This window comes from Brachionichthys hirsutus, chromosome 5, assembly GCF_040956055.1.
Source record: "Brachionichthys hirsutus isolate HB-005 chromosome 5, CSIRO-AGI_Bhir_v1, whole genome shotgun sequence".
Lineage (NCBI taxonomy): Eukaryota > Metazoa > Chordata > Actinopteri > Lophiiformes > Brachionichthyidae > Brachionichthys > Brachionichthys hirsutus.
The window spans coordinates 8,319,656-8,346,897 of record NC_090901.1 but is presented as its reverse complement, the minus strand read 5'-3'; the positions used below and the strand labels follow the sequence as shown (position 1 = coordinate 8,346,897).

The window sequence follows — 27,242 nt, the reverse complement described above, 5'->3', positions numbered from 1 at the left end:
TCAGTGAAATTTTGCATGGTGTGTTTTCTTTTCTTTTTTTTATCATGGATGACAAGTTTTCCCTGTATTGTTGTTTGGCACACACATCTGCAGTTACTCAACCACAGAAAAACAGTGTCAAATGGGGAAATGTGGGCATGATACCCAAATGATGTGTGTTGGTGTGATGCTGTAATGTTTATTCAATCGTGATTCATCAGTAGCCCTTCCACAGTTCTCACAATCAGTTTTGGGGAATGTGAAAGTTATTTTCTTGTTTTTGTTACTTGTTTGTATAGATATGAAGAGAAGCCACCAGTTGTTCACCTGCATGGCACGAAGTCATAGTAGCTTGGTTAACAGCTGAATCGCAAAGAGTCTTATGTGAAGCAGGAAGAGGAGGCTTGAAGTCAGAGCTGCCAGACATCTAACCTGCTGCTTGATCGATTAAGTGTTTGCTTGTTAACCGGCTTCTTTCTTTTTTTTTTATCACATCTCTATTTTGACTTTAGATATAAAGATGTATTTTTTAGTAAAGAATTCAAATATTAATACACATTAACTGATTTCCACCTTACTAAACATTCCTCCCTGTATCCTGATTTTTTTTAGATCATTATAATAGATTTTGCATTCAGGGTATGTAACCAAACAAAAATCATGTGTATTTTTTAACCAGAAAATTACAAAAGTAGCTCATTTGAATTTTAGTTAAGAAATGTTTTATTTTACTTATGTTGCTTTCCCACAAATAATTCGTTTCTGAATTTTGTAAAAACCAGTCAATAAGTCAGTCCTTTAACCATTCAACAACAACAAAATACAACAGTTGTTGTGCCAATATAATTATAAAAAATATAAAAAAATATTCATAAGATGAATACTTTTTTATTTGAATAACAATATCGATACTTGTTTAAAAATGCATATCTTTACAATTTAATACATCATTTAAACTGAATGGACTCTCCTAGAAATGTACACATTCCATCAGTTTGTTAGTTCCTTCAGTTTTATTTAGCATTTATTTTTCTTTGAATTCTTAAAATAAACTTCACTTTTATCATTTCAGATTTTAAAGACATGCTTGTAATCTTTTTAAATTCATGACTTTTTATGAGGAGGCGTGTATTTTGCATGATAATGGGTGACCTGTTGATGCAGGTTTGTTGCCTTTAGATTGCATTTGAGATATTTTCGTTTCACATACCTGAGAAGATCTTATCTATTTAAAGTAGTTTCGAAAGCTTTGTTATAACGCTGTCTTCCCAGAACATTCTTCTTCATTTTAGTTCAGACTCACTGACTTGTAGCTTCATTTTAAAACCTGATTTGTGCTTTTTATGTATATATATATATAATGGGAAATTATTCAAAATGATTTTTCTCTATGAATCACGTTGCTAAGAAAACTTGACAAATTCAGGAGATATGCCTGCACAATGATTATGAAAGGCTGAGTTGTTTTATTTGTCGTCTTTTGTGTTGTACTTCCAAAATAACTGTCAGTTCTGAGCTATTGTCATTGCGCAACTGCGTCTGCTTTGACAGGAGCTTCCTAAATTCCCCAGCAACACTTTCTGCCCTGCCTCGTCTGGGGCATTTGTCTCGGCGTCGCGATTATCATGTTGAAATCGGTAACAGAACAATAAAAAGCCGCAGAGCCACTCACCGTCGGCTGACACCGGGAGGTGTTGTCACCGGCAATTAGGGTGATTTAAAGTGTCAGAGGTGCTGTTATAATGAGTCGCAGGACGATCCTCGCTGCAAAACCAATTCATTTATTCCAGTTTTTAAATCGTATTTTATAATTTGTGTGGATATAATGCACACGAAGGGGTTAATAATTATAGTTAATAGTTAACATCCCTTCTCCGACGATCCTTGAGTGAATTTTTAAACTTTTTAAACATTTTTCTGTTATTATTTTGATCAGGTGACTGTTTCTTGTGACGCGCAGCGCAGACTTCAGCCAAACATCATTAGCCTTTATAAAAAAAAATGTGTACTGGTCATCTCTCAGAATACGTCGAACCATAAATAGGTGAAGTTTCTGCGCGGTAGGGCGTTCGAAGTTTTATTGTGACGTGATAATTGAATGCTTCCGGGGGTAAACTGCGCCGCTGATCTCAGAGAGGAGCCGCTGGCGTCACTGTTCCGTTGCAAAAAAAATAAAAATCGTAGTGTGTCCTGACAAGAATTGCTGTGAGGTTTATGATAAAGAGAAAGGAACCGTGTCCATCGTTCATTTAAGATTTTCATAGAAAAAGTTCCATTTAACGATATTAGTAACTTTTGCCAAACTTACCGACTATACTCCTGACATCAGCCTGCATGTGATGTTTAAGTCTGACAGAGATAATGTCTCCCAAGTTTCCAAGATGCGTAATTGCGCATCTTGGTGCGCTGGGAGCTGGATGTGGAGGCATCACTCCCCCCCAACATCACTCAGACTCAGTTTTCCATCTTTAAAACTCCCACGAAATATAATTTTACTTATAAATAGCACATGTTTTTGTTTGCACTCCTGACAAATATTGTAAATATAAATATAACATTTACGTCTCTTGCTAAACCTGCGCATCAGAGTATAGAAACATGCATGCTGTTAAAAGTGTCTTCTCCTGAAGACAGGATTACCTCAGTAAACCGGAAAGCAATATCAGAGATGAAATTAAACTAATTTTGAGAAAATATATTCTCATTTGTCAGTAATGATCATATAATTTCGAGATTTCGCCTGTTTAATCCGAAATGCCATCCATCTTCTTGAAACGTGAAACCTGAATCTCATAGAGGTGAGTTCATGATGACGTCGCACAGGACTGACATCCAATAGATTGACGTCACTCCTTTCCTCACCTTTTCTACCTTTAATGCTGCAAAGACGCCAATTACTGCACGACAAGATGTCAACTACCTGATGTTACATTAATGACAGTAGAAGGAGGAGGAGAGAGAAAGAGAGAGAGAAAGAGAGAGAGAGAGAGAGAGAGAGAAAGTCTGCCCAGTAACACTCGCACAGCCTCACTAGCGCGCTGGGGAACTATTGGCTATGCAAATAGACACACGGGGAGGAGGAAACAACTTACACTGGAAAAAAAAATTAAAGAGACATTTCCCCCACTTTTCACACAAGCTTTAAAGCCAACAAGCTTCGAAATGGAAATTAACAAGTCTAAAGCTCGGAGGACTCAACAGTCCCCAGACTTCCCCTGACGCACCGAAGTCTCGCTTCATTCATGGTCTGTCTTTGATGTTGACAAAGAATAGGAGGGGGATTAACATATTTGCCCATGCAGATTCTCTTTGTGACTCTGTGTGGGGCTAAATCATTTGGCAGTCATTTTTTAATTATCTCCTCAATGACCTATACACGCACAGCTTCGCTTTCACCTGCCTGCTTGTCTTTCCATGTAAATTAGGGTTTTGCAGAGGCCTGATCAAAAATTGTGATTTAATGCAGGAATTGTACATTTGCTTAGTATTTTGAGTTGCCGGAGAGACTCTCATCTCTGTTTTATCTTTAACAGAAGCTAAGCCTTTGCTAAAATGAAAAAAAAAAAAAATCAACGCTGACTTAAGTTTCCTAGAAAGCTATCTCATAAACTCAAGCTGTTAGTGGCTGCAATGAAAAAATACAGTTCGGAAGACCACGTGCATCCGTGTATGAATGCCCGCGCACTGTTTGATTGTGTGTGTATGTGGGTGTGTGTGTGCGTGCGTGTGTTGCTGGGTGGGTGGGTGGGTCCGACCTGTGCGCGCGTTCTTGCGCGTGCAGACGTGTCTGAAAGTTAGTGCGCATGCAGTGTTTATAGCTGCATACATGCAGCATCCACGTGCGTCATGCTGGCCGGCAGGCGAGTTATTCAATAAAACACAACAAATAACTTGTTTTCTTTCTTAGCCACACTAATATTCAAATTATTTTCACAAGGGGGCTCTTCAGCAAGTAAACCTTGTTAATATAAGGGTTTTTACACTTTCAAAGTATATGGTGCAAGAATGAATAAGATATCCAATCATGTATTTATAGGCATAATACATGAAATGGAAATTGCAATATGCCCCCCCCCCCTCCCCCGCACACACACACACACACACACACACACACACACACACATTCTTTAAGTACCATTATAAGGCAATCAAGTACCATTATAAGGCAATCAAGCGCAATCAATGTGGTTATAATATAATACAGAAAAACATTTATGTGACCTGAAAACGTGCTCTTATCAAACATAAGTCAGACTCAGTGGAATATACCCGGAGACTTAGTTTAGCATAATTGGTTCATTTAAGTCTAAATTAGTTACAATCCCGCTCTGATTTACACCTTTAATGTCAGACGTGCGTTTACTTATGAGAAACTCTCAAGCCTTTACGTTCTGAAATAGAAACAAGTTTCCTGTCGGTTGTCCCGCATGCCGAAGCTAAAAAGAAAGTGCAGCATGTTGCGTCTGGTCTCCACAGAGGTAATGAAGTGCATTGCGTCAGTGGCGCATGCAGGGCAGGCTTGAAATGCGCCTGATCTGGCCAGGCGGATGAAAGTAGAAGCGCACACTGTGGGAAGAGAGGAAAAAGTTCTCAGCAAGGAGAGGCAGGACGACGCTCGGAGCTCCTGCAGTCTCACTTTTTATGTCTCTTTTCCTGCCACTCTTTTTTGCGTTATTGCTCTGCAAGCACCGCTTTTAGGTCTCCGATAGAGAAATCGTACTTTTTTCTTTCTTATTTTTTTTTTTTTGGGACTGAAGTGAAAGCACCAGAAACCATGGAGCTGCTCTGCCTCGAAATGGACACCATCATACGAGCTCGCCCCGATCCGAACCTCCTGTGCGATGACAGGGTCCTGCAGAGCTTGCTGACCATCGAGGAGAGATTTCTACCCCAATATTCCTATTTCAAAGGCGTCCAGAAAGACATCCAGCCGTTTATGAGGAGGATGGTCGCGACATGGATGTTGGAGGTATATGCGAAAGTCTGATTATTTCCGTGCGCGACTTCAAGCTTCTTTATTTGCTTCGTTGCTGCTTTATAAGCGCTCTTTTCATTACTTGTATTGCTAGACGCGACTCGTTGCTTTCACTTATTCCTCCATATTAAACAATTGTGTCGTTTTCCGTCATTTCTAATACGGTTTATTAAAATCCGCTCTCGAAGGCGATTATGTGAAACGTAATGATACCGCGGACACCGGAGAGCTTCCCTCTCCGTGACTCACATTCTGTTCGATCAGGCGGCCCGGCGGCTCTTTTATGTTATTATTTCAGATCGCCTGAATGTTTCCATGCACACGTATGCACTCCACAATGCAGCGCTGCCCTGCGCGCTTCTATCGCCATGTTGGTTTTTTTACAGGAGCGCGTTTGCTTTTAAGGGGACTTTACAGTGTCATAAACGAAATAACAGCCGTTAAAACCCGTCGGGAATGACAGAATGTGTTCTCGGGTGTGCGTTGAATGCAGGCACGATGGCAAAAAGCGCTGCCAACGTTATGGGTATCTATTTTAAATGTCGGAAGGGGCGAGGGCCTTATCTGTCCTCTCGGTTCCCCCCCCCCCCCCCCCTCCCCCGTCGCAATGCCTCACTCTGGAATTATGTTCGAATTGCGACTCTTGATCAAATATTTCTGGCCGATGTCCATCTATAAACAGCAACGAGCCTCTGCGCTTTATTTTCATGTCAAAATTGTTGGGGTGCGACTCACCGGAGATTTTAAATTCATTTTTGAAATCATTATATCGGTCGGCGGTGACGCACATCAGACCGACCTCTTGCGACTGTTATTTTATTTTGACATTTTATTCAGCCTTATTATGTATGGATATGGATAGGAATAGTCGGATATGATGTGGAAGACCCTGGCCTTTATTATGATGCGAAAAAAACCGGTCTGGACAATTTATTTTTATTTTTATTTATTTTATGAAAATGTGACGACTGAAAAAAGCGTTTCCGTGTGCTGCGCTGTCGGGCTATTTTTTTGGCTCGGCCGATTGCGACTTGAATTCATTTGTTAGTGAATGAACTGGAGGAATGCGACTCTATTGACAGGGCGTCTCAGAGACGTTTTTTCATTCTTTGTATAATAATCTATTTGGGATTAATTTTTGATGTCGCAACCGATTGGGGCTGGGCGCTAATTCTTGGCCAGGCCCCAACTATGTGTGCCATTGTTGAATTTATACTCTTTCTGTGATTAAACTTTTGTGTCGTTATATGCCTCATTCACAGAATCCATACATCTCACACGGCACAGTGAGGGTGGGTTGCTGAAACTAACATTGCTCCCTTGTCTCTTTCACTTAAGGTTTGTGAGGAGCAGAAGTGCGAAGAAGAAGTTTTTCCATTGGCCATGAACTACTTAGACAGATTTTTAGCCGTGGTACCCACCAAAAAGTGCACCCTGCAGCTGCTTGGAGCCGTCTGCATGTTTCTTGCATCCAAATTGAAAGAGACTCGTCCATTAACCGCAGAGAAGCTTTGCATCTACACAGATAACTCCATCAGACCACAAGAGCTGCTGGTAAGCAACAGTTGATCGACACAATTCCCAAAATGCCTCTTTTGGAGACATGCATGCCACCTGTTGGGTGGAGACAAAGTATAGTTTCATTATGATTTTTTATGTTTTCATTTATTTTATGTTTGCTTTTTGGAAACCAGGCTTTTATGCCAGCTGTTTAAACGCTCAGTTTATATTATAACAAATTCATTTTCATTATTCACCTGAAAGCATCACATTAAAAACAGGGCCTCTGGTCATTTCACTGAGGTAGTCCAGTCTCTACTTTGGACTGCTGCGTCATCAAAGGTGCCTGAAAAGCGAAAGTGTCACAGTAGGTGCGTTTACATGGACACATTTAACCCGGTTAAAATCCTGATCGGAATAAAAATGCTTCATGGACACACCTTAACCGGAATAGTCTAACCCAATCCAGCCTGATCCGGTCACAATTCTATCCCGATCGAGAGGGGTGGTTTATACCAATTTGTAACCCGGTCAGGGCGCGATTATTTGTTTACAGCGGAAGTTGCTATGCTACGCTTCTTCTTCTACCATTTCCGGTGCTTTTGGTCAAACTGCGCATGTCAGAATATTCTGTTCCGATCAAAAGTGTGATGCATGAACACGCAAATCCTAATCGGATCGGATTTTTAGGGTCCATGAACACGGCGCATCGGATCACAATTTTACTCTGAACTCTGATCGGAATAAAGAAATTTTGTCGATGTAAACGCACCTAGTGAATTGTTCCACCATGGTTTTCTCTGTACTGTATTAAAGAGCCTGTGTGCTTTACAGTATCCGTCCTGTCTGTGTAATGGTCTCTATCGCCATCTAGTGGCAGATATTCGCATAGAGCAACGAGGTCAGCTTGAACTCCATCCAAAGTTCTGACTGTTCCTGTCAGCTCGAGAGGGAGAGAGACTCAGAGAAATTCAAGTTTGCCTTTTACAGTTTAGCTTCCATCTAAAAATAGCCATGGATGCACACATTTCTGATATGGTGTCCGCGCCACACTATTTAGGATTCTTGGACACTTTTCAATGCAGAGCCGAAGTCAAAAACAAATGAAGTCAAAAATAGACACGAAATGTATGGCTCCCGAGTTTGTCATGTGGAGAATAGAATGTCAGCCATCGTTCTGTCTTGATAAGGCCTCTTTGGTCTGATAATACCGTCTCCCTGCACCAGCGTAAAGCAATTAATTAACCCTGTTTCATGTCTGATAAGTGTTTCCCCCAAAGCTCTGTGGTGCTACATAAACATTCCTCGGTAAACAAACAGCCAATCCCACCCATGTTGTGAAAGAGGCCACATATTCTGATTCAGACGTGGCTGATGGTTGCAGACCTGCCTCGCTGCCTGACTGCCGGCTGCGCTTTTTGAGCTCATTGCTGCACTATAGTCAACTTCTTTATGGGCTGTTGCTGGTTTTGTTGGTTTCTGATCTTTCATATATATATTTATATATTTCTGCATGGGAACACCGCGCCATAGTTAATCTCCCTTCTCTTCTGTGACAATTTTAATGGCTAGCGTCATACAGTTTTGACAAGTAAAGGGAATGTGCAACAGAAAGAAACAGTGCTTCTCTGTCTGGATTGAACTCCTATAAAACGATGTGTCATGCTGCATTTTTACAAGAGTGTTCTACCTTTATGTGCTTGTCTGAAGACAAAGCCGTCAGTCCTTGAACTAGTTTGCTGGAGCCTCTGCTCACAGTCTCTGTATAAGGCAGTATTTTGGCTGACATGCAGATACAGGAAACGGAGATCAGCTGCTCAGGGCATGTGGTGTGTTTTTTTTTTTCCTCATCTTTGGTAACAATTTCTTGTAAAAAGAACCGCAATTTCTTTGAAAGAAGGTGTGACCAGAGGAAGGCAGTAGCAGAAGGAAGTGGGTGCATGCCTGCCACCCTGTCAGTCTGTGTTGCAATGCTTGCCATAGTCCTTATTGTAGGCTTGAATTGTGCTTGTTGCCACTGATGGAAAAGAGAGCAGGAGGAAGCCTTGTCGCAAACATCCAAGCAGCCAAAACCAGCAAACCACTGTTGGCCATTATGATTAGCATACGATCAGGTAATTGAATCTCTGACGTACTTGCTGTAACATCTCCATGCAACCTTTAATTCAGATGTAGTTTTCTCACGATTATAAATGCATCCCATACTTCCATATTGCTGGCATCCAGCAGCTCAAAACATTATTGCAAGGCTGATTGACTGGCAACATCAGTGGCAGCCATGTTGGATTGTCTCATGACTGAGTCCATGCAGCCTCTCTCTCTCTCTCTCTCTCTCTCTCTCTCTTGCTCTCTCAATGAGAGCAGTCACAAGGTTGCAATCCTGAACCAAACCATATGTTTTTTTCCTTCCCAAATCAGTCACCAACACTTCCGTTAATCACCTCCTCCTCGAGGAAGTGAAAGCTACAATACACTCTCAGAGCAGTGACCACCGCACCTTATATCCCACAGACGCATATTTGCACAGAGACTCACGTCGACCGGTATGTGTCATCGCATTCCACCCACAGATCCACGTTTAAATGGTTTGTGAAGTTCAAAAGCGGTTCAAGCGAGTTTGTTTCCTGTGAGCCAGAAATGTGATATTACTTACACAATAAAGTCTTTCACTATTGTTTGACCGAAATGTTGTTCACATAATGAAAAGCATAGGCTCAAAGAGTATCCAAGGACTGAAATAGAACTGAAGATGAAGGAAACAGTATCGTAAAAATGTAGGATGATAAAATAAGATTAGATAATGAATCCCTTTTTTAATGTAAGACATATTTATTGCTCTTCCTGCTTAAGTAGCATAGCCTTCTATCAGAGAGTCGAACCCTTGATGTACTGTAATTGGATGGAAATATATGGTTCTCATTGTAAATTGAATTATTTCTGTCCTCTCCAGGAATGGGAACTTGTGGTGTTGGGAAAGTTGAAGTGGAACTTAGCAGCAGTAACGCCGAACGACTTCATCGAACACATTGTGAGGAGGCTGCCGCTGCCTGAGGATAAGCTGGCACTTATACGCAAACATGTCCAGACCTTCATCGCCCTTTGTGCCACAGGTATGATGCAGTGGGAACTATGTCACTCTCGTTCAATGTCTAATAGTCTCAATAGAAACGGGTGTAATTCATCATCCAATGCCATGTTTTTACTTTCCTATCTGTCCTTTTGGTGTTGCAAGCAACACTGATCACAAGTAAAGCGTCCAGATCCGGCCGAGCAGAAATGACTTGCATCAACGCACTTTCTTGTGTTGCAAAATATCATTATTGCCGTTCTTCTTCCTGCATGCTATTAATGCCTTCCTCTCGGCAACACCTCTTCTCAGAGATGCATTACGGTCCAATCATGGCCCGCCAGAACTGGAGTGAGATGTATTACCTCTAAAGGGGAAATGCTCTTGCCATTGGGAAAAGCATGTGTCATGGGTAGACATTTTAGAATGAAGGCTCTTATTTTGGCATCCATCATTTGTCTTCTCCGCGGCCGATATGTGGCCGTGTTTTAGAGGTTTATAAGTGGTCTCCAGATCATCCGGTAACACTTCAAAGCACATTTAGCCTGATCGAGGGGCATTCCCATGTCGCACACGGCCTAGGATTGGAATGGACCAGGTTGGAGGCCGGCAGACTACTGTCTCTGCTCCTGAGGTGAATTGTTCCCTCAAGATCAAACATGCAGACGGCTGTGGGAGAGACGAGCAGCCTTTAACTCGATCTGAAGAGGCTGCGAGTCGGAGTTGGAGGGTGTAGGGTTTGACCAAACCCTCTTCCGGTTCTTTGTTCTCCTTCGTGGGTGCGTATTCAATGAGGAGAATGTGGGTTAAGATTAAGATATTTATATAATTAACAGATCAGTACAAGTTGGTTCAGATATCAGCACTGGATTCCAACACAGTGCCCGCGCTTCGTTGGAATGAAGATGCTTCCTGCTTCGTCCTCACGTCATTCCGTCCCCTGAAGGCGGGACTTTGCCCCAGCCAATCTAAGCCCATGTTTATTTGTGTTGTGTGTGATGTCACTGTTGTGATGCGTTCAATTGAAATCAGTCATGACAACACTAAACTAAATGTGGTACGTTCCTAGTGGTGTCGGCATGTAATTACGTTCGTGGAATCCCATTTAATACGGAAATTCCCTACAAGGGGAGTTAGTGAAAGCCGGAGGAGTGCATTGCTTTTTGCAGTGCCAATTCTAAGGCATGTCATGTTTTCATATCTCTTTCCACTGCCGCCTTCCTTCCCTCGTGCTCTCCCCTCCAACTTCTCACGCCTCTCCGCCCTACAGCTGGAGGACATGATAGCTTTCCCATGATCAGACTCTATAGGACGAGTTTCTCGTGTCGGGTAGTGAAACCAGTGCGTTCACTCGTAGATATTCTGAAGGAGTTATCAGAGCATCTAAAATGTGGAGCTGTTCATGTGATCTGCATTAAGGTTCACTTTCTGTGTGACCCACCCCCCACCCAGCAACTTCTTCCACCCCACCCCCCACAGTGAGAAGGAGCTGCTTGTGCTGACTCCATTCAAAGGAGCGTGTCCTTAAAGTTAAATGAAGATATGCAATTTTGTTGCACTTGTTGTAATGACAATAAAGACCTATTCTATACCAGGTACTTACAAGTTGATGAAGTCACTATATCGATGTAATAGGTCAAGAACAGTCTGCCCCAAAGGCTTGCTTTTGCACTGTTTCAAAGAAGGAAAGACCTTCTCCCTATCTCTTGGTGTCTTCCTCTCCCTGTCTCACCTGACGTCTGTCACCCATTACTTTGTACCAGTGGATTAATGTGTGGAGTGACAGAGTGTCAGTGATCTGACCAATTTCCAAAGCAGCATTGTGAAAGACTCAGCATGCACTTTGTCCTTTATTGCTTCAGTGAGGCAGTGGAAATACATTTACGAGCCTCCAGGAGTTGTCCTCCTGACATTGTTTTAGGAGAGAGACTTTCTCGAGATAGCTCCATATTAGCAACAGACCCTTTATCTGCATATGCTCCCCTCAGGCTTCTATCCAGGCAAACCGTGAAGGGGGGCAAAACGGAGACGGGGCAAAGAAGAACAACAACTTGAGCATGCGCAAAGGCGCGTCAACAGTGTGGTGCACCTGAAAGCCTCTGAGATTTTGAAACCCCAATTGTGGAACATTCCTAGTCATAAATCATTGGGTCATCTGGTGGGAATCCTCCTTGAGATGCCCTATGAGCAGAGCTGAGAAGGTACAGGAGAAAGAGAGTCACTCTAAGGGGGATTTATATTTGCAAGAATTGCAACAGGTCACCTGGGCCTTTCCTATTTCATACATCATCATCACCCACCACTGCTGCCTCTATGCTGAAAAAGAAAAGATGCATAAAACCATGGTTCTCTGTTTTCAGGAGAACAAGAGAGAGAAGAGGAGAAAGTGGAGAAAAAGGCCTCATTCCTAATGGCTCCTCTCTTTTGATGAAAGAGTTCCGTTCGGGCCACTCGGTGGGATTTTGTCAGGTGGCGCAGGCTGGCTCCGTATTAATTAATAACATTGGCTGGTTCTTTCAGGACTATGCAAATGTCTCGGGAGCTCAGCTAGAGACTGGGAGAAAGGAGACAAAAGATTCAGCCCTTACATTTCATATGCAGAGCCGTGCAAGGGTCAGCGCTGCGGGGCCACTTGATAGGAAACACCAGCAGGTCCCTCAGGCAGGCCGTCGGATAATAGCTCAGAAACAAGCTCATTAAGGGAGATTATGAACCTCCATTCCTGCACACAGATACCAAGCACTCCGAGCTTCCTCTTCTATTCTTATTCAATTGAGGCAAAGTGGAAGAATGGAGAGGGTGCATGGGACAGACAGATTCACCCCAACCTGCCTGATGCAGTTGTCGGGCTCGGTCTTCTTGCCATATTGTCAGAGGGATTATGGTCTTTTTTTTTTCCTAGATTCAAATGGCACTCTCTCTAATGGTATGGATGAAATGGTGACAATAGTCATAGAACAGTGCATCAAAAGAAAATTCTGGGTCCAGGGCCAACAGAACCATCCCAGAGAAAGTCCTGTAGAAACTTGCTTAAACATTTTGGGATGAAAATAACCATTTTTATTTTCAATAAATGAATTGCTTCTTTTATTCGAATTTAACAGAATAGCATTTGATTCATTTTTTCTGCTGTGTGTTCAAAGTGTTGTCGGGAATGTTTGAAGTAACTCGATGATTAACCGGTTTTGTTGTTCCAAGACGCAGTAATGATTCACAAGCTCCAGAAAGATGAGAGAAGTGAAGGTTTTGGCGCATGAGTTCACTTTCAGTCTTGTATAACATCACCTGGTGCTGTATCATTTCAACAAAAGAGGCACAGAATTATCCCCCCCCCCCGCCATCTTTACTGATGAGCCCATGCTTCCGATTTTACATCTGTAGTTTACTGTTTTGTTTGTTATTTATTTAACCCTAATGAAAGAAGGGTGATATGCCACATTTTTCCATGCAGCTCACTTTTATACAGCAATCCAATATTTCTAAAAAAAAAATTACGTCTCACTGATCCAGATAAAATGTTCCTTGTAGCTTCCTCTCCAGAATAGCTGTGTCGTGGAGAATCCCCCCTCCAGGCTGAGCTCCACAGTCAACAGTTGAGTGATTCATCTGACTTTTGTGGCCAATGAAAATGGTCTCTGCTGGCATCTGTTTACACAAAATCCCTTTCATGTTTGATGACTCAGGGCCTCAGGAAATTAGCCACCTCCTCCAACAAATTAGCAACTCTCCACATGCTCCACTGATGTGAGGAGTCACGTCCGGCACGGCTGCGCCGTCTACACGTGAGGCAGGAAGATGCTTCCTGACAGTATGCACGCAAAAATGTGAGGCGCAGTGACTCATTGAGTCTCCGCGTCCACCTAGCGGAGGCTGAGCTGAGTCAAACTGGAAACACGAAGATGGAGCCGTTATGTCCGGATGATGTAATCCCACCATAAACATTCCAGAAATCTAAATGTTTGTAAGATGGCATATGTTAATTAGAGGTCATGATAACCTTAAAGACTCATCCTTTTGATTTCAACTCAGTTAGTCTGGATTAACCTAAACTTTCTCTCATTAGAAGGAAGACGGTTTCCAGTTCTTTCCTTTCAAGCAGGGAGAACCATGAACTCTTTTGCATCCTTCTTTTTGATCATTGACATTTATTCACATTACAACTCCATGCTGGGTATGCATTATCCCCGTGCTATGACGATACACAATACGTAATATGTTTTTCCCCTCTTAACCTGAACATTTTTTTTTTAATCCATCGAGATTGTTTGGGTTTGAGTGATGTAGTTTCTGATATAAACTTTACTGGATGGTACTTGTGGTTAAAACAGTGGGAAAGAATAAGATGTGATTATATTTTGAGGTCTGTGACTTGGCTTGAATACCCGTAAATCAGTAAATCTAGAAAGAGACTTTGCTGTTAAGTTTTCAGTTGGGTTTTCCTCGTTGCTTGAGCATCACAAATGAAGTCCCATCTAATATCACTTATTTCCTAAGTACCCAGATTGACAGTGACTTGTGGAAGGATTCATAAAGCCGAGCTTGGAAGTTCTTGCTCGCTTGTCTCAAAGAGCTACACCAGTTGCACGGTCTTCGGTAGGTCTCTGCAGACTTTGCTTTTTTCACCAGGCTGTGCTGCATCAGTGGTGAAACGCACTGTCATGCCAATCCCAAAATGATGTTTGTTTATGGCCTTAATCAGTCAACAGGCCCTGAGTCCTCGTAATGCTGCTCCTTTAATAACAAGGTGACTAAGCGCTACACGTATGGAGCACAAACCCTGATTTATAGCGCTGGAAAGAGAGAAGAGGGTGAAAAGTGGCTTTGTTTTTCTTTCTTCTTTTGGCTGTTGTTCAACTTTCTAATTTTCATCAATTTACAAGTTTAATTAATGTGCATGCTGTGCATCGCTGCCACCCAGGAGGAGTGGGCCACGCGGGGCAGCAAACTGCGAGACCTGAGGATGATGTTTCACGGGAAGGAATGGAGATGAGGGGGGGGGGGCACGGGGAGGAGAAAGGGCCATTGAATGGGGTGAGAGGCATGCAGGCCAGGCTAGCCAGCCGCTGCTCACAGGGAGCTTTCCATCGCAGGCGTCCCCACTCAGCTACATACACTTTTTATCCTCCACATGAATATCAATGAGGGCCTCCTAAAATGCGGCCATTCTTCTCCCCCCCCCACATGCAGCAGCCACCAGGCAGGAGTGTCAGCCCACATCGGCTGCGTGCACGCGTCCTTGTTTTGCTACAGACCTGTCTTGTCTTAAGTGCGAAAAATCAGCTTGCTGCCCACTGCCCACCACTCAGCTCTCGCACAAACCTACTTCTGTGCCGTGTGTGTGTGCGCGCGTGCGTTCTGTCTGCATCCTAAACGACATTGGTGCATTGTTTCCTGCCTGTGCCTCAAAGGTGTCCACCTCCTTGCCTGTCAGTCTGCACTTACAACATACGTACAGTAAATCCGTGTATGTCTTTGTCCCTTTAGCCCTCTGTAGAAAGTTGTGCTCTTACAGCAGTGATGTAATGCTCAGGGTCTTTGTGCGCTCTTTCCTCTTGGCTTGAGGCAGCCTTTAATAAATCTCCCCTTGGCAGATGCCCAGTAGCTAACAGGGGTGTATAATAAGTTCATTTATTTGTCAACACTAAGCCCACAAGATGAGAAAGTGCCTGGCTGTGCATGTTAAAAAGGCAGTGAGGGTCTGCCTCTGAAGCTATCAAAGGGCCCACCTCTTTGATTCCGGATTTAAACAAGAAAGAAAGAAAAATCTCCTTCTGAGCCATTGCACACAGTTTGCTTTGCAATTGAATATGGCAATATGTTAATGTGGAGGCTGTTTCTCTGCTCCCGCTACCCACTCCTCCAGCCCATAGGTGGCCCAGGAACAGAGGCATGCTTGTGGAGGAGGGGTGGGAGGCAGGAGGTGAGTGTCTCTGGAGGGCAACTCTTTTCTTCTTCCAAAATCTCACAGGATTCTGGACACAGACTTCAGAGTGATGTGCCTCAAAGTTGTCTTCTCCTCTCTTCTCCTCCAAGCCTTGTTGCCATACCATCCATCCCTTCATCTTCCTCACAACGTCGACCCCCCTGCACCACAGTCCAGCCACACTCTTTGTCCATCCTGTCTCACTGGTATCAGCTCAGAGGGGACGGATGCTGTGTCTCTCAATTAGGTGAAATGAGGTGATGACTCCGGACAATGGAGTCACGCTCTTTTGCATTCCCTCTTGCAGCCCCGCCACTCTATTAATATGCTAAAAGATAGGAGATGCAAACCGCTGCCTGTTGTCTCAACAAAGACCGAGGCATGTGTGCCATTCACCGGCCCCGTCTTAGCAGGCCATGTGTTGTCCAAAAAGAAAGATAGAAGTTGAGAAAGCCATAAAGAGAGAAAAGAGAAAGGAGTGTGTGTGTGTGTGTGAAGAGAAAAACTCTCCTTGTCTTTCTGTCCCCTTCTCCCTCCCTGTATGCCAGTTGCATTGCCTTTTCGGGCTTCTGGCCCGTTCACAAGCTGTCTCATTTGCATTATGAATGACAGCGAGGGGATCTAACAAGGTTATTGGTCTTTGAGACGCACGCCTGTGACCACACGTGGAAAAAGGACCTACAGCAGTGAGCATTGGCAGAGGCACTGAGCTTCTTTATTCCTCCCTTTCCAAGTGCTATGGGGCATTTTTTCAGCGAGCACACGATTTACTCAGGAGATGGAAGAAAAGGGGCCGGGCTGGGGAAAAGGGGGGACCGTGGCAGGGAGTGGGTGAGGGTGGTTGCTTTTCAGCTCCTTTACAAGCCGAGTGAACCCTCATTATCCAGGCCCCTGGTCATTAGTGGGCGCTGCGTCCAGAACCGGTGCAATAGAAGGATTATTTATTTGCTGACTACTAGATTACCAAATCATATTGTCTCTCGGGGGGATACATCTGTACCGTGTTTGTGGAGCATATGAATTGAAAAGTACTATTTAGAGACTGCACCAGGTGAATAACAAATCCAATGGTGGTGGTGGTGGTGGGGGGGGTTATATTTCACTAAATATTTGTTTTAGATTTCAAGATTGAACTGAATTTGTAATTCTTCCTCCAACAGATTTCAGCTTCGCCATGTACCCTCCCTCCATGATCGCCACAGGAAGCGTGGGGGCAGCGATCTGCGGCCTACAGCTCGATTCATCCGACCAGTCACAGTGGGGCGACAGTCTCACAGACCTACTGGCCAAAATCACAAATACAGAAGTGGTGAGTCTCTGTCATTCTTCATTCTCGCATCCATTTCTTGCAACTCATTTGGGTCTGAGGCTGTGCTGAGGCGCGGTCCCATCAGTCAGCTTGATGCCCCCCCATCTGGAACATTTGTGGGGGGATGTTTCTGGGCAATAGTTGAACAAGGAGGAATAAATATTTGTGCATAAGCATAATTACAGTAACTCTGATTCAAAGCTAAATGAGCTCTGACTGCTCTTGTGGGCTTGTCACCTCTCCAGTTAGTTTAGCTCTTCAGTGAAATACCACAATCGTGTCATCTTATTCTTTCTAGTGAAGAGGAGAAGGTTGATTTGCTGTGGCGACCCCTTGCGGGACAAGCCAAAATGTACAGCAGTACGGTAGTTTTTTTTTTCTACCTCAATTCTTACTTCAGAGAGGAAAAATGTCCCGTTTATTATGGCAAAGGTTAAGAAACGCCACATTTATTTGTTTGTGTGTTTGTTACAGACAGAAGTCGAGATGTTAAAATGTCACAACCACATTTGCCTCATTCTTTTTTTGTTGGTATTTGGTTTTCCACAAAACCACTCAGTGAGATTTTACTGCCAATATCTGTCATGTGGAGAAAAAATAAAACCAAAGCCCAAAAAGTTACTTAGTTTGAATAAATCCTGAACTGCATCGCTTCACATGCAGTCTCTCCTCAAACGCACTTGACTCAGCTGAGAGATGGCGAGCAGGAGGTTTCTTCCTCTCCATCGGTCGGGTCAAGATGCTCATGATCGGGCCAGATGGAGAACATATACGGTGTGCTCTGTCGCTGGCGGGAATGCTGGCTGTCTGAGCACAGCGTTATGTTGTGGCAGACAGGGCCTCTACTGGCTGTGAGAGGCCTGGCTTCCATCACACGGATGGGAGGGGGGCTTCAGCCTGCAGTCGCTGGCTGTAAAGGTGAGTCGGTGGGGAAAGGTGATGAGGATGTTCTGTGAGGTGATAATTGATCAAGTTATTCATTATTCTCTCTATTTGACATATCAGAACTACGCAACACATTCCCCAATCACAGGAGGTGTGTGTGTGTATGTGGGGGGGGGGGGGGGGGGGCAGATCAAAGGGCGCAACCTGGTTCCCAAATGTCAGCCCCTGTATGTTAAATTCAGTCGCGAAAGGGAGGCAAAGTGGGAGGAGGAGGAAGAAAAGGGCACTGAGGGTGTCTCCCATCATGCTCCATGAATGTGATCAGCGCTGGCGAGCGTGGCTCCCTCTGGTGCGAGCTTGTATGAGCAGCTGAGAAGAGGCGAACAGGCCGACATCAGCAGCACAGGGCCTCCGTGTGTTTAGGCTGCTCGGCATTAGACTCGCTGCGTGTCTCTTTACATTCCTGGATTCCAACCAGCAGTGGCTCGCAGCAGACACGCTCACATTATGGAGTTACATTGCATTTAGTGAAGAGCACAGTCAAGTGACAGATTTTCACAAGCAGTTAAAGATGGATTCATTTGCTCTGTCATTGTCGGATTGTTCAGTCTTCCACACGTGAAAGACAAGATGGCGATAACCCCGACCTCAGTTCGTGTCAACATGAGGCCCTTATCTAAAGGTGCACATATATCAGTCTTGAGGCCTTACAAAGTGGAGGGGCGGCATCTTATAGCCAGTGGCCAAAATAGCCAGGTGGAGTACAAAGCCAAGGCGAGTTTTGCCAACTACTGCAGCAAACGCTGCCAGCAGCATCAAGGCCAACAACCCCCCTGGCATCCTGCTGGCATCTGTGCTATCCACAAGCTGCGGGTCTCCAGTGGAAATGTGACGGGGCCAAGTGGCCGTGTCGGTCCGCTGGAGCAGCGAGCCTAGCCTCATATGCACCTGATTGGGCCAATGGGGGGGGGCTCCCCACAAGAGACAGTGACCAAGATCCCAGTGAAAATGTCCAGAGGAAATATGAAATCTGTGAAATGTGCGACTTCTTGAGGATGTGTTGAATCTCAAGTGGGAGATCTGTCGTGCTTACAATATCTAAATTACGCCAGAGTTTTTTGGAGTGTGCAGAGCCTCCCTTTATTCTTTGATGTTTGAAACAGGAAGCAGAGGTTAGGGAAGTGCAAAGGTTTAGGATCACAACTTCCTAGACTTTACCATCCCCCCCCCCCCCCCCCCCCCGTCTCTCATTCATCATTTTCTCATCACGGTCACACTTTAATACATGGGCAACACATTTTCCCATTCATCCATGTCTTCCTTTTGTCATTACTGTTTTATAATCGCTTTTTCTTCCAGTGTGGCATATCCATCACTGAGATGATCCCATGCAAGTTGCACGATGGACGAATGTGACATTGAAAATGTGATTTTATTGGGGTAATAATTCAACAGGAATTTGTTGAAACCAAACGACCGCACTTGCAACAAGAGTGCATTCATTGGGAAAGATGATCTTGGTGTCACCACTTTGTGGCCTTTCAGCGTGCAGGTTTGAGGAAGGGAGGTCACATTTTCTATTGTAACTGGTCGCGTTTGAAGTCATGTGGTGACCTTCTGTTTCCCGTTTCCGCCCCTGGATATTTTTGTTTTGAGATTCCCAGAGACGACCCTGCAGTGTGTGTTTGTTTCAGCTGTCTGACCACCAAGTCCGCCAAGGGTAGCAAACAGTGTCTTGTGTGGTGCCGTCTGCAGTTAAAATACATTCCATGGCTTCACGCACTTCTTCCTATTGGTTTTGTCCGTCTGCACGACCCCCCCCCCCCACCACCACCACCACCACCACCATCAGAGTCACAAAGGGCCGCCCGGGGATAATGCGCATGCCGGATTCGTCAGATAGGCAGATTGTTGCAGTGTGATGTGTGCTTGAGGTCAGGCAGATGGGAGGCCATAACAGCAAGGGAGGATCTGAGGTGGTTGCGTGTTTTCCGGGTTGAGGCTGCTAAATAAGAAGCTTCAGTATCGCACCACCTCCCATGGCAAACGTATTTAGTGCTTGTGCTCTCCTCCGTTATAAGTACAGAGCGTCTGTCTGGAAATACTTCTCTTTTTTTTTCAATAGTTACACATTGAAGTCATTAAAGTGTCTTGAATAAAGCACATAGGACTTGGCTTAAGATCCAACCTGAGATGGGGTTGTGGGGGGGGGGGGGGTCTGTCTTTTAAAGAAGCAGAGGCGTGCATTCTTGCGGTACAACACGGGCAGTCCTTTTACATTACTTTACTTTCCTTAATTTTCTCACAGGAATTGAAATTTGATGACCAACGGGGGGAGCATGTCGGTTGGGAGATCTTGTGTTCGTGTGTGTGTGTGGCCGCAAACACCAATGTTTGCGGCCAACCTCTGGAGGAGATTAAGGGACAGACCCTGGTCGGGTTTCCTTCACGTCAGAGCCATTGCGAGTGGAAGCATTCTCCCAGAGAAACCTTGCCCACATCAGTCCGACCTCCTCGGCGTCAAATCATTCTTCATGGATTACGACCTGAAGAACTCTCAAAGCTTTAATAGATGCTGGAGAGTTCAAAATAAAAGAAATGTCAAGGCATGAACTTTGACTTTGTGTCGTTCACCCGTTTGCAGCTTCAGAAGAGAGATGTCACAATTCTCATTTCATAAAGGCCCGGCAGCACCAGGAGCTGTAACTCAAACTGTGGCCCGTCAGGTTTAACTCAGCTGTAAACGTCTGTGGAATATTTCCCTGTTTTACACAGTCGCCGCTGGCCGTGAGGCGCTCTCAATCGTGTTTCCCACGCATGCCTGCTGCTTTAAGGCGATGTGTCATGCATGTGTTGGCATGCAGAGGGCTGGATCCAAACAACTCGGCTCCAGTTATCACATTTCACCACCAGAGAGCGGTGCTCACATCTCCCTCGGACAGGAACGCTCAACGTAGCTTCACTCTTACTCCTGAACGTCTTTAATGATTGGCTGTTTGTCACCCAAAGAGCAGTTTGACCTTTCTTTGGCACTCGCTAACGACCCATTTAGCGCTCCTCTCCCGACCCCCCCCCCCCCCCCCACGTCTCTCCTCCCTCCTTCATGCACTCTGCCGTCCCCTCTGTCGACCCTCCACCAGAGAAGAATACGAGAGCTCGGCGCTATTGACAGGCTCCTCTCCCAGGTGGATTCTCAGATTGCTGCGGTGGCCTTTGATGGTGAAAGGCGAGCTGGCCAGGTCTATGATAGATCCCCCCGCAGGCAGGCAGATTGGCTCGCGTTAAAAAAAAGCACCACCTTTGTGTTCCCACAGGAGGTGGATGTAATTAACATAGCTTTAGTACTACCTGTGTTTTCAGTCGCCGTCCTCAAGGCTACTTCTGTCTGAGTTTCGTGTGTGTTTGGACATGGTGAAGGTAGCGGGAGAGGTGGGTGGTTGGATAAGGCACGCACGTGTGCCTGCACTCTGTGTGTGCGCGTTGGGGGGGGGGGGGGGCTCCGTGCACAACCCTGGTGGGCTGATGTAATGCTTGCGTTTAGTCTGGGTTCAACAAAAGTGTTCAGGTTTTTCTTGTTTCTTGTGATAAAAGTTGCAAGAAACAAGTTTCCTAGTAAGAACCTGCAGTGCTACATCCTTTGACTCAGACGGAACTTCTTTGTGAAACATAAGCTGAACAGCAGCAGCTGCAGATAAATAGTTTTTCTTTACCTGAGACTTTCTGCAAGGCATTTGTGCCTAAAAGGCATGCGCTGCAACATTTACATTCTCAGCCATTCAAATCAAACATTCACGAAAGTGGAGCTTAATTGATTTGTATCAATTAATATTGATACATCTTTGAAAGCTGTCCTCTCTTGTGCCACATTGCAGGATGTTCTCAAAGAGTGCCAGGAGCAGATTGAACGCGTGTTGGTGAGCAGTCTGCGTGAAGGGAGGCGGCAGCTGCAGCAGCAGCAGCAGCCGACGCAGAGAGGCCCCAGTGGGAAAGGCCTGGATGAGCTGGATCAATCTTCCACCCCAACAGACGTCCGCGATGTCAACTTGTGAACCACAAGGGGGCGTCACTGCACAGGATATACACACAAAAAAGCATTGAGAAGAAACTCAATTTTCTTAAAAGCAGACAGAAAGAACAAAAGAAAAAAATGTTAAAAACACAAGCCCTTTGAAAGAAAAAGAACAATGCTTGCTAGTTTTTTTTGTTTCTTTTTTTTTTTTGGTAGATTTTCTGTACTTCAAGTCAAAAACACCTGCCCACGAAATAGATTTCCTATGATATTCTAGTCTAATAGCAACAAATTTGATACGATGAAACTCTCTGGTGCCTTTTGATATACAGAAGGAAAGCCAATCATATTTACATTCTGCCTCTGATTGTATAGTATGATCTTTAAGTTATGTTTTAGCTTGATAACGAGGCTGTTATGGTAAATATTGTGGAAACCAGTCAGAAAAATTGCACACATGGGGTCGCAATGGGGCTTCAGATTTTCCCCTCTGTTTTGATATATGAGTATTATCACTATTTCATTTGTGGCTGGTGTGAGGGAGGACACCTGTATGAGCTCCTCGACCATCACAAGACCAGATGTGCGTTCGTTGATGAGACAGACAGAGGAGACCGTGACAACGTTATGCTTAAAGCTGATGGGTCCAATTCCACGGCAGAGATGGAACGATAATAATTGTTAGTAGTATTAGTAATTGTTATTATTAATATTATTATTGGATGTTTTTGAACTGAGTAGTAGAGATCAATAAGCTCCTTTTGTCAGGCTGCTTGTCTGTGTCCGTTTGTGAATGCACGATTGTGTGTTTGTATTTTTCGCATGCCAGTTTTGCATGCACGTGCCTGTGTGTGTGTTTGTGGTATGAGTGCTACATGTAATCCTGTATCCACATTTGCAGTTGCATTCTATGGCATGCCAGGGCTGCACATACATTGTCCATCAGTATAACAGGGCATCTCTGTGCATTAACTGTGTATCATGGTTCATTTATGGCCAACTATAAACTCGCATGCATGGACTATGAGGAAAAAGAGCACGCAAAGGAGGATATTGCCGAAGAGACTTTCACTTAGCGACCCTTATCTTTAGAAGAGCTTTTTTTAATGAGGTTGTCACACCTCAGACTCAGAGGTCATGTGACATTTGAATCACTGCCATTCAGTAAGTGAAGTAGTACAGATATTTTGTTCTCCTTCACCTTGTTACGATATATTTCCTTATTTGTGACAGGCTGCTTTGAGACTGGACATTGTAGACATGATCGCTCTACACATGGAAGCATGTATTTACATGTGTGAAAAGGCAGGAATGGACCATGTTTGGAAGACAGTGAGGCTATGCTTTTTAAAATATAGACTCATCTGTGTTAATTAGGAGGTGGGAACAGGTTGTTGCATGGAAAGAATGAGGAAGACAGACGGGGACAGTTTGCAACTCAGAAGTCATTGTGGAACTGTGCACGGTATATTCGTGTGCAGCACAGGACGGTTGGACAGAGTGGTGCGGGAGACAGGGAGGATCTTCAGCCAATGGTTGGAAGAAGAGAAGAAATAAAAAATGCCAAAGGCCTGATGATAAAAATGGAATAATTGCCTATTTGGATGGAATCAGTTTCCCTTGCATCACTAATATTCTGGGTTTCCATCTAAATGGGAATTAAATGAGAAAAAAAGACTATGTGGTGCCACATCATGTGAATATTCTAGTATTCTAGTTTCTAATGGGGGTGTTAAAGGAGTACAGGTTGATTATATACAGTCAATGCATCTGGAGTCCCACATAGGGTTGTTCTCAGCGCCCCTATATGATTTCAATGGCAAAGCACTTTGAGAACATGCTCCCCAGGAGATGACTAAAATGAAATGCATTTGAGTGACGATTGGAGGTGAATGGATGTTTTGTTTTTCCTTGTTAGCCTTTTCTTTGGTTTACTTTGTAGGGCTGGTTTCCCAATCATCAAGCATATGTGCTTTTCAAGCACGCGTCAAATTCAAAAGGCTTTCTACAACTCACGACGAGAGGACATTCCGCAAAAAGAACATTCCTATTCAAGAAAGGCGTAAGTCGATGGGAATTCTGACCATTTCAGAGAATTAGAGCAAAATGGAAAATGTCAATATTAATTGAAAAACGCCTACTCAGAGAGTTCACCTTTCCTTGGGTTCTGTTTGACTTTCTTTTATAGTGTCATGAAACAAAAATATTTGTCTTTACTTGAATTTTATTTTATCTGCATCACAGCCACAGATAAGTCACACGGGGCAGAGATGAGCTGCAAGAAAAGGTGGTTGTAACATCCGATATTTGCACATGTTCTTCAATGGGCAGTGACATTTGCGTTTTCCCGGATAGCACAGCCTTTGTTTGAAACCACCTTAACTGATATGTGTTGCAGTGGTTGATCAGTTTTCTTGCGTAGTTCAGGCTAATTGTCTGCCAGCGAACACAGTGTCCCCTGTGAGCTTTGCTGCTTTCAAATCTTTGGCAAGGGGATCCATCAGCCTGACAGACGTCAGCAACAAAGCGAGAGACAGATTTTCTTTTTCTTTTTCTTTTTTACTTTTAATGGGACACATGGCTTTGCCACAACAAGGTGTCTAATACTTAATGCTTGACTTTTTTTTCATGACGGTATGTGACTTTGCTGCGTGTATGTTTGTCGGACTGAAGAAAAAAAATATGCGGGGTTCTTATTATCTTAGTTTCGTGATGTTTTTCACTAAAACTGGGCAATTTAATGACACATTTGCCAAAACATCCCCATCTGAATATTTTATGTGACCCCTTCATTTTTGATGTAAGCTCTCTCCCAAATGTAATGGCTGTGATTTTTCTTTCCTGCGATTTGTTGTTGCATGTGTTCTATATTGCAACTACCTTTTTTCAATTTGTGATTGATATATTTTATGGGGTGACCAGACCCGCAAAAGGGGTTTTCTAAGATTTAGAGATACTGTATTCCAAAGTGAAGAGAGGACAGAGGAGGTGTGAAGACATCAAGAAAAAAGTGTCAATATTTTTATTGATTTATTGTTGTCTTTTTGCGCTGCTAAAAGCTATGAATTTGTTTCATTTATACAAAAAAAAATAACATTACCTAGTTGTGATGTGTCACTTGAGTGTGCTGCTATTTTATAAACATTTTTATTATAATATAATTATTTTACTGCTTAAGAGATACATTCAGAAAAACAAAGTAGATGGTGATAGAAGAACATGGAATGAATATTCGACTGGAAATATTCTTTGTACAGTTTGACAGTTTGCTTAGATAGCATGTCTTACCCCCCCTCCCCTATTATTATTATTTTTAAATCAATGTTGCTCTCCCTCTTTAGTCACATTCTGCATCAGTGGTATTTCCTATACCTCAGGATTACTGGACAAAATATGACATTACACATCACCTATACCTCTGCAGTTAAGGGAGCCTTGAACAGAGGAAGAAAACAATACATTGTGGAAACAACTTGCTCAGAGGGATTGGACAGAGGGTGTTTTCAAAGCTCCCACTTGGACTTAACCTTTGGTGGAGGGGGGGACACACGACAACACAGCAATGTTTTCGTGGTGGGCTTATTAGATAGTTCAATCATGTTCATGTTGGTGCTACATCAGGCTTTTGTGCAAGAGGAAAAAAGCAGTATTTCTGTGCTGACCAAAGTACAGTTCTTGCTTTATACAATCGTTGAATGTCAGTAAATATGGACTCTGTATTAGGGAAACATATTTCGATCTGATATATTGCATCTGTACAACATTGTAACTCCCACATAACAATGGCCTGAGCTACACTTGTCATGTTCAACCATAAATAATTCCAATGTCTGGAAGTTTCAATGGCCCAGATTTCCCATTGAGTGCCCCCCCTCCACTATAACTCACATCATGTACCTCAAATGTCTGTTGCACAACTTCTGTTCAATAAACAACTGCTTTAAAGGATGTGACACCACATCAGCTCACTATTTCCCATGCCTGCATTCCTTTTGAGGCCTGTCTAATTGTTTCATTTATTATTAAATGAGTTTGTACATGTGTATTATATGAGTGAGCACTGGTCTACTGCAGGGCAAAGTTCAATAACTTCTAAACACATTAAGCATTGAAAACAAACACGAGACAATACAAAATACAGAAGCCTATGGATTGATGCATATCATTTATCATACAAATGTACACAAAGGCACAAAACAAGCACAATGCTAACTCTTCCTGCGTGGTGACATATTGCTGATTTACGTGCTACATGTACAAATAGAGTAGTGAGAGATAGAAGTTTGACCATAATAATACTGGGGCCAAAAATAAAGCTTGAACACTCAAATGACTAATTGTGTACTATTATAACGTGCACACTAGCGCCCTCTAGTGGCCGATTGACATAGCTGGCATGCAGCATGTACAACCCAAAAAGCACATAATTATCTGTTATTTTAAAATAGAATTAAGGAGGTGTGCCTTTTGAATAAATCACCCAACGGAAAATAATAGAATATCCTAGTTTCTAACAGACCGCTGCTCTCTTTAGGTGAAGGAGCGAATCAAAACGTTTCTGGAGAAAATTCTCCAGGTGATTGGTGCTGAACACTGGCGAGACGGAGAGGAGGATGGAAACTCTGAAGCTTATTCCACGGAAGGAAGGGCTGACAACAGGGTCAGCGGGGTCGCCGTCCATACGCTCGCTGTCACCCACGGCGTCTACATGTGCCAGGCGGTGCATTACTTTGTGGAGGAGCTACACTGCACCTTGCGTCCAGGTTATGATGAGTTATTTGTTTCATTTTGAATTTGGGATTTTTCACAGATTAGTGACTATTTCTTCAATAATTTATGGGGACACTAGCCTTAAATTAAATATTAAAGTGGTTATTATTTTCAATGTGGGGATATTTAAGGCAGGGACTAGATCGTAAACGGTGTCAATCTCTGCTCTGATTGGGATGAAGACGTAACGTCTAAAGTTCTACTCGTTCTACATCCCAGCAGAACATTACCCTTCACACATGTAAAGCTTTATTCTCGGCAGATTTCCTGAAGGTTCTTCTGATGGAATCGGAACTCGCTGCTTCTTTTCTGTTGCTGCCACTTTATTCTGCCTCTTTTTGTTAATGTCGTTTTTTTTTTGTTAACGCCATGGTGCCTCATGCGGTGGTGTTTTAATGGCTTTTACTTTCTGTTCTTTCTGGTTTCTCAGGTTTCTGAATGTTTCCATAAATGCTGTGAATTTTTCTGTTCACATTTAGCCAATTTATAGGTGTACTTGTTTCACCTTAATCAATAATCACTGTTTAAATGAAATGATTTTTTTTTTTTACTGAAGTAAAAATGGAACACAAACACAGAAGATCTTTTGTTTTTTTTGTTGAAGGTGTGTTCACCTGAAAGTGAACTCAGATAACTTCATCCAGCGGCACTAAAATAAAGACTGATCTGAGGTTTACAAGCTGCTGAAATAAAACCCTCCCTGCCGCAGGAACTCAAGTGAAGCAGCGTGTTGTGAGATTCGTGTTCGACACCATGATCACCAGCCCCGAGTCCCCACGATTCCCCGTCACGGCCGCCTGTCCCTGGAAAAAGAGATCTGCGCCC

General features: G+C 43.6%; 1 protein-coding gene across 2 annotated transcripts; it reads left to right on the top strand.

Annotated features, from left to right (window-relative positions):
* The first annotated feature begins 4,738 nt into the window (after positions 1-4,738).
* ccnd2a (cyclin D2, a) lies at positions 4,739-21,687 on the top strand. 2 transcript variants are annotated; one of them, XM_068739251.1, is made up of 6 exons: positions 4,754-4,948; positions 6,293-6,508; positions 9,405-9,564; positions 16,605-16,753; positions 21,511-21,581; positions 21,621-21,687. In XM_068739251.1, the coding sequence occupies exons 1-6, from the start codon at positions 4,754-4,756 to the stop codon at positions 21,685-21,687; spliced, it is 858 nt and encodes a 285-aa protein (XP_068595352.1). The 2 variants fall into 2 exon arrangements, with proteins under 2 accessions (XP_068595353.1, XP_068595352.1); XM_068739252.1 differs by having other exon boundaries at positions 4,739-4,948; positions 21,511-21,687.
* The last annotated feature ends 5,555 nt before the right edge of the window (positions 21,688-27,242 follow it).